The sequence below is a fragment of the Crocuta crocuta genome, unplaced genomic scaffold (assembly GCF_008692635.1).
Source record: "Crocuta crocuta isolate KB4526 unplaced genomic scaffold, BGI_CrCroc_1.0 scaffold1678, whole genome shotgun sequence".
Taxonomy (NCBI): domain Eukaryota; kingdom Metazoa; phylum Chordata; class Mammalia; order Carnivora; family Hyaenidae; genus Crocuta; species Crocuta crocuta.
This window is the reverse complement of record NW_027531304.1, coordinates 27,106-35,210: the sequence shown is the minus strand read 5'-3', so window position 1 is coordinate 35,210 and position 8,105 is coordinate 27,106. Positions and strand designations below refer to the sequence as shown.

The 8,105-nt window shown below is 42.1% G+C and overlaps 1 protein-coding gene across 1 annotated transcript in view; it reads left to right on the top strand.

The window, feature by feature from the left end:
• Window positions 1-6,045: 6,045 nt before the first annotated feature.
• Window positions 6,046-8,105, top strand: part of LOC144237850 (gamma-taxilin-like) — a gene marked incomplete at its 3' end in the record, with an annotated part of 27,432 nt that continues 25,372 nt past the window's right edge. Inside the window, 1 exon segment of the mRNA XM_077771575.1 lies at window positions 6,046-6,350. Coding sequence (XP_077627701.1) covers window positions 6,052-6,350 — 299 coding nt within the window.

Here is an 8,105-nt window from a genome sequence, read left to right as displayed (position 1 = left end):
GGATTAAATGAGACATTATATCACTGTTCCAGATGGTTTAATCAGAGCAAGCCAGAGCAGTGAAGAGCAAGAGAAAATGCTTAGTAGTCATTCTTCCTCACCTCCCATTTGGATTATCATGGCGTGATAATGCCAATCACTTAAATATAAATATAACTTACTTGTAAGTTATAGTTGACCAAGAAGGAAATGGTTGGTACTCTTCTCCTTCCTAGTTCCAGGACATTTTCCCTAAAGTTAGGTTTGCCTGATGATGAATGAATGAAGGTATGAATCCTTCTTAGGTTATGTTTTTACTTCTACTGTCTTCTTGTAGACTGGGTCCTTATTTACACCAGAGAGTAGCAGTCTTAATTTCTTAGGCCTAACTAGTTATCTAAATATTACTTAATTTTAATTTAAAAATTGGTTAAAAAACACTGCGGACTGCAATTTGGAGTCAAAGCCCTTTCACAAACTTGTAATGGGTCCTGTTAAAACCCAATGTTCTGTTTATGATTTAGATGGATCCTAAACTTTTCATCATTTTCTAATGCATTGTCATGTGGAAAATATTGAATTCACTGAGTGGTATAGATCTACCAAATGTTATACAATATTAGACAATCATACTTGATTATATCATTATCAGTCTCATCAGAAAAGTCATTATGCACAGGGAAGCTGCTGGAGTCATGGTAACTGACTGAAATTTTCCAAAATTCTGATTTTCATTTTCAAGTTTGAGGAGTAATTGGGTGACTCAGTAGGGTAAGCATCCGACTTTGGGTCAGGTCATGATCTCACGTTTCGTGGGTTCGAACCCTGTGTTGGGCTCGTTGCTGACAGCCAACTCAGAGCCTGGCCCAGGTTCAGATTCTGTGTTTCTCTCTCTGACCCTCCCCTGCTCATGCTGTCTCTATCTTTCTCTCTCTCAGAAATAAATAAAACATTAAAAAAAGTAAGTTTCAACTTTTCCATTACAACAAATACTGCCTGTTATTTATCCTGATCGGCTTATTTCATTCATTTTCTGGTAAAGACCTGGCAGATAACCAAATTTGAATAATCATGGTAACTAGAAACTATGAAAGGCCAGGGGTTTTATTTTAACTACAACAAACTAATAATTTTGCCACAGTTTATGAATACTGGGAGAAATGTCGAGACAAAAGAGAGGGGTTTTGGTTTGGTTTGGGTTGGGTTGGGTTTTTACAATTTACCAGAAAGTCCACATGCACATACCTGTCTCCTGAGCGTAGTGGTGCAAAGAGAACTACGTGATGTTCGCATTTCAGAAGAGTAATCCTAAACTTGGGGGATCTGACTCTTTAATAATAGGCAGTGGGTAGGAAAAACAGTGCCTGCTCAAGGATGCCCAGGTCTTAAGCTGGGACCCATGAATGATCTCATTGTCCAAAGGGACTTGGCATAGATGTGGCTGCATAGATTAGGATAATATTGAGGGATTATGAGGGTGGGCCCAGTGAAGTTGGAAGGATCCTTGCAAAGGAAAGATGGAGAGAAGAGTCAGAGGGAGTGGGAGGGCACTTTGCACGAGCCTTAACTTGCTGTCACTGGCACCGAAGATGGAAAAAAGGGCCATGAGCCACAGAACAGACAAGACAAGGGAATGGACTCTCTCACGGAGCTTCAAGAAGGGATATCAGATAATAAAGAAGCCACTGAGCTTGTGGCACTTTGTTACAGCAGCAATGGAAAACATAGACCTTAAGCAAATCTGCCCATTGAGTTAGAAGTAAATGCCATTTGCATTTTTCCCCCCAAAGCGGTTTGCTGTATAGGTATCCTTGAAGAGACAGTCTGAAACAAAGACAGGAGGTCTGTCTCTGCCCACAAGATAGGAAGAAACATTGTCGTAGGTTCTGGTGAATTTTCTGTTGGATACACATTGTCCACACTGTTCAGTCTGACTGGCATAGCCTAGGACCAGATTTTTCCAGTTTGTCTCATAGGATACTATCAACAGGATTCCAAGCATGCGGAAGGGCCCAAGTGGCAGGAGTAACTTCAACGCTTCCCTGATGTAAATGGCTGAGGAAGTCTCATATAAACCATCAGAAAGCCAGATGGCTTTCTTCCTTGGGGCCAGGTGTGACCTTTCCACTGACCTAAGGCCTGGCAAGAGGCACCCACAGATGGTCCACAGGAAGGAGATTTAGGGCAAATTTGTCACCACTGATAAGTCTGACCAGAGAGTTGAGACTCACTTGAAGGCATTCGTTGCTCCTTTCAGCTGAACTTGTGGACAGATTTCAGACTGCCTTTTGTTACTGACTGATTTCCATTGTGGGGATAAAACTACCTGCCCTCTTGGCGTAAGCCCATCTAAGTGTGAAGTTAGTTGTTTCCGGGTGAGTTCCTGCAAGGAACCAAAGCTAGTGTCCTTTTGGAGAGCACTTGACAGTTGTCTGAGGCTGCGTGAGTACTAATGGTATTTAAATACTTCAACACTTTGATGATCTGTTATGGCTTAAACACTTGATGATCCATTATGACCACCCCTACGGTAGAAGCCACTTGAGGGACACAAATTGATACACCACTTCCATGAAAGAAGAGGTACACATGGTACCTTTGGAAGGAAAGAAAGTGTTGTTTATGATTTTGGGGCCTCCCAAGGAGGACTTACATCATGGTTCCCATGTGAGCCAAGTTTAGAGTGCTTTATGGTATAACTCCCTAGAGAGCTGGTAAGTCCTCGAGTTTCCAGTTAAGTAATTGAATTAAATTGTCTTTTTTTGAATGACCCTTTTGAATGGGCTGCCTGAGGCCAGTCTAGCCAGTTTGTCCTTTCATCCATGACATCAGCCAGATGGCATTTGTGTACCTCTGGAAGGAGCTGGTGATGCCTAAGAGGAATGAGGGCAGGGCCGATGCAGGTTCTGGGACATCCCCTGCTAGCTACGTCCATTTAAACTGCAGACAAATTGTGATGAGCTGTCTGGCTGGAAGGCACATTCAGCAGTGTGTCCAATCCAAGGAGCTTTCCCTTTTCCCCTCAGCACCCCTGCGCTAACCTGTTACTGCCTCAGTGCGTAGATTTTTGTAACTGCCACCGAGTTGGTATTTCCAGTAGATACATCTTTACCTTTTGTCCACTTATCCCTTACTTACGGCAGTCCTTTTGTCCAGAAAGGTTAGATATTTCAAGGATGAGGTAAGTTTTACGAACTGTACAAAGATCCATTCTGTCCTCTTTGACCAGTGTGAACTATCGTCCAAGGCATATCCCTTGGGCATTGTACTCAACAACAGGCCATCGTCATTGTGATCTAGGACATGTCAGTCCCACAAGAGAATCCAGGTAGCTGATCCAACATTTGAATCCTCAAGGCCCCATTTGTAGCTGGACAGTGTTCCACCTGGGTGACTTGGTTTTACTGTTGAGGTGGGGGCTGATATGGGGAACATGGATGGTCCATGGATATCTGGGCTGTCACCGCATTCTTAGTGGCTCTTTGATTAGAGGTGTACCATTTTCAGACCACAGATTGCCTGGGAACGTGAATACAGGATTGATTAGGGCAAGGGCTTCGTTGCTGTGGCGAGAGTCAGCTGATCAGTGTGGAATGGCAACCCCATAACCTGGAAAGGAGGTAGCAGTGGGGTACCCAGCTGAGACCAGTAGCCCTGGCAGTCATTCAAAGGTCAGAGGTACTCCAACTTGCAGGATGAGGTGCAGTCAGTGCCCTGTGTGCTGTGGCATTCCTGATCTGGAGACAACTGGGTCAACTGTCAGCATGTGTCACAAGCCTAGCATAGAATGGTAACCTCTGCATCAAAACCAGAATCTTTCACTTTGTGCCCAGCCTATGATGGTGGTGTATATGTTGCCATGATCAGTGCAGTGAGTGTAATTCATCCAGCAAGGGTGGCATTCTGGGTGGTGCAGGCTTGATCTACAGCTTGATGTCAGTCTCACCATGTGCATCTACCTGAATAACCCAGATGATTCATTTACTGGGTTTGATTGATTTCCCCATTTCGTGGTGCTAAAGAGGAGGTCCATAATCTACAGTCTGTCTGTTTTTCTAAGTTGAAGACCAAATAGTGAGGCTGCAACAAGACTTATCAGGGACTGTATAGGCCAGAGCAGGAAGAGTTACCTTGAATTCATGCCACCTAACAGAGAAGCCATGTCCATTCTTGTTTCTTCAGAATTTGTGCTGAGGCAAAACAGCCAGCACAGCCAGCTGGGCACCATTTGGTTTCATTGTAACCAAATCACCTGGTAAACTGGAGATTTGGAGAGTAAACAGGAATTTGGAGAGCCTTTCTGAATCCCACTAGGCCAGTGGCTTTGCTTTAGGCAGCAGATTTCCGAAATGACACCATAGACGCTTCTTTGTGTAAAGTGGAGATGAGTTTGGGCTGACTAAAGTTTTGAGTTTACTGTTTCAGTTTGACATGTGAAGCTTTTGGGCCTTGTTAGCCTTAAAGATTGAGTTCACCCACCCCAACAGGAGAGAATATCAGGCCAGAGACACAGGAGACCATCTTGGAATAAATCTTCAGCGTTTGCAAGAGGCCAACTGTAAGATAACTGGTGCTTTTCAAAAAGGATATACCTGGTAGGTGAGGGAGGCCTGTTCATTCATCCTTATCATAGAGACTTGTAACATAAAAGACTCATTAGGATTTGTGGACCCCGAAAGCACTTATTTGTGGGTTTCCCAAATGAGTGAATCCCCACTGGGAGCATATTACACTTTATATCCAGTGTATACACGTATTTCTACAGTAGTCTGTAGCATACATTCAGATTCAGGCACAGCAATAACCATACATTGAATAAGCCCATGGCTGATTGTCTCACTTCCTTGGTCTACTCTGAGGTATGTCCCAAATGCCATCAATGGAACAGAATCAGATGGGGCAGTAACTTAAGCAGCTGTTTCCAAACAGAGACATAAAAGTTCAAGTCCCTCTATTCTCCACGGTATCCCAGCATGCTAGGATGCGTGTGTATGGCCTTTGGTTTCCATTTGGGGACAGGGAATTCTTGGTCCCGACCCTAGCCATCATTCTACCTAAGGGGCTAAAGTCAGGGGACACAGGAGGGAAATCAGAGTACATGAAGAGGGAGAGGGTGGCTCCACCTCAGTACACAACACGTGTTTCCGCTTGCTTATGAACAGCATAGCCAGGCTGTTCATAACTCTGCTTTCACACTACCAGAAGGCCAGACTGAAGGCCAGGCAAAGATCGAGCTGTGATGTGAGAGGTTTTAAAATGCCTGTCATCATCTCATTTCCCAGTTTCTCTCTTCTCAGGTTTTTCTCGGTCTTGCTTCCTTTTTCCTGGTGTTTCTTACCCCAGGCTGCTGAAGTTAATACTTGTGCCTGTAATGTTTTTATCCAGAGCATCCTGTGATGCTGCTTCAGCCTCGGGACCCCTCTCCCAAAAGTGAAACAAAGACAAACTCATGTACGGGTTTCTCAGAGACCTGCCAGAAAGGTTGGATAGGACCACGATCCCTTGAAAATAATGTCTACATTGTTCCCTCTGGGACTAAGAGTATAGGCTTCAGCGCCTTTGTGGGCACTGTTGACCTAGGATGTAGGGAATGGTTGATGGGAAGTTTAAATCCCACCAGTGCTCTCCCACTGCAAGACAGCTGCTTTTCTATTTGCTCAACCCTTATAATTTTGTGTTTGTGTTGTAAGCTTTGAGAAAGTTCCAGAGTTCTGCAGAAGTTGATACTGGTGGATTCTGCCAGCCCATTACTTGTTGGTGGGGCAGAGCCGTGGAGTTTCCTATTCTACCATTATGGTAGTCTGTCCCAACTCTTTGCCTCCTTTGATTCTAAATGGCATTGCTATTTTGTAAACAACTATGAAAAGAGAAAAAAGAAACCTGTCAAATGATGATGTGCCCACTGATTGTACCACATACAAAAAATAAAAAGTATTTTTAGATATGAGCGGTGTAGGATGGGAAACTGTATTCTGAGGTCCTGCATAGTTTCTCTTCCTTGATTACAATTGGTTTAGCCCCGTCCATGATCCTTCCACCCCTCCCTCTTCTTTCTAGCTTGTGATTGGCACAATGGAAGAATCTAGAATTTGCAGGCTAGGAGTAAAAGCAGATAGGTTGTGTGACTCTCAGTCAAATGATATACTTCGACACCAAGACTCAAATTGTGCTGGCAGAAGTAGCAGACGTTCCTTGCAAGATGATGAAGGCAGTAACTTTATAACAAAGAGCAGGACTTTGGTGAACCCAGTGTACTGCACTGAAGAGTCAAGAATGGAACCTCCTGGACCAGATGCTGGACCAGATCCTTCTGATGATCAACGAGATTCACAGTGCAACAGGAACAAAGGAAAACCCTTAGGTAATAATCTCTGCTCAGTGCTTGGACATTTTCAAGTGCTGCTCATTTCACCTAACCTTTCTATAGCACAGGTAATGACAGAACAGTCAGTTTTCAGGTAGATGTGGTTTAGGTTAAAACACACCTCTGTTTTCCTTGAACAGGTTGGCAGTTATAATCGGGATGTGAATATGACAAGGTAGGGAGCCTAGTTATAAGAACCACATTGTTTCTCTGAATCGTTAAGAATTTGTGTGTGTGTGTGAAAATGTTTGTGGCCTTTTGGCTGAAGTACTATGTTTTCCCCTGTATTTGATCCTTTAAATGAATGGAGTGGAGTGGAGTGGAAACTTAACCAGTAATTACTGTGAAACCTCTATCTGCTCAGTTTATTTAAAAGAATATTCACTAAAATTTGGAAACGGTATATGTTATCTGTGGCTTCGAAAGTAGGCTAACAAGACTGGTTTCCAGGGTGTGTTTTCTCCCTCCTGCTCCATTAGTTTGACAATTTAGTATTAAGAATTTGATATGTAAAATTTCATGAATAAAATCTCAAACCCTTACCTTGCCTTGTGGGTTCCTTCTCAATTTTTAAAATTCCTACAATATGTAACATTACCTTGTTTGATTTGAATGAGTCCTGTTATAACTTGGGAGTTTTAAAAATAATTCTTGAGCACTCTGTATGACTTTAAAATTATAGGAATAAGAGACGTATTTAAAAGTCCTTGCAAACAAGACAGATTATCTTCAGTGTCAGTCACTTTAACAATGTGTGTAAAAATAGCTTCAGGTTAAAATTGCTAAATTGTTTTAAATGGTTACAGTTTAAAATCTTCATAAAATTACAGTTTACATATACTGTTATTTCTTACACATTCAGTAATTGTATTCTCTCTTTATGTGTCCTTGAACTGAATGAGAAATGGTTTCACTACTAAAATTGTGTGTGCTGTTATAGCAAAGTATTATTTGAAGTCAGCCTGTTCCTACTCCTCCTTCCTAGGCATACTTGTTTGTAAAATATACCAACTATTAAACTTGTCTTCAGATTTTTCAAATGAAATGTCCTACACATAAGACTGAACAATTCAGAAAATAAAAAGATACCTACCTGCAGGGTAAAAAAATGAAGCATTATCACTTACTTTGAAGCACCCACCGCTTGCTTGCCCACACTTATCTCAGCCGCCGCTTCTCCCTGGCAAAGTTATTCAAGTATGCTTACAAAGCTCTTTCCCCAAGGAAGGAGCTGGTTTTGTTGACATCTTTTTCTTGGCCCGAAACCTGATTAACACCCAGAGTATGCTTGGTAAATCACAAGAAAATAATCATAAATCAGATAGGTCACCAGAAAACTTGTGTCTCACTGTGGATTATGTGCATTTTAGATAGTCTTAAACTTCCTTGAGTACTTGTACTTGGTAGGAGAAAGCTGTTGAAAACATTCCTACCCTTTCTAAAATGTCTTCAGTTGGAACCAGTGGCTAAATAAGAGTATTTATACTTTCGTTGAATGGTGTTCTTATAGTGTAAGTGCCAATAGCTGATCACTGCTAGTGTTAGTTGTTAAGTGGAGAGGTATAGTTGCAGCAGGGAGGAAAGAGGGTGATCCCTCCTAATTAAGAATTTGAAAATTGTTTCACTGACTTACTGGGGAGCCTATATCTAATTTCCAGCCTTAAATCATTGTCTGGATAGGATACCTGAACATAAATTTATGTACAGTTTACAGACTGGATTAATTTTACCCTTCTGGTATTTTATTTTTTTTCTTTTATGA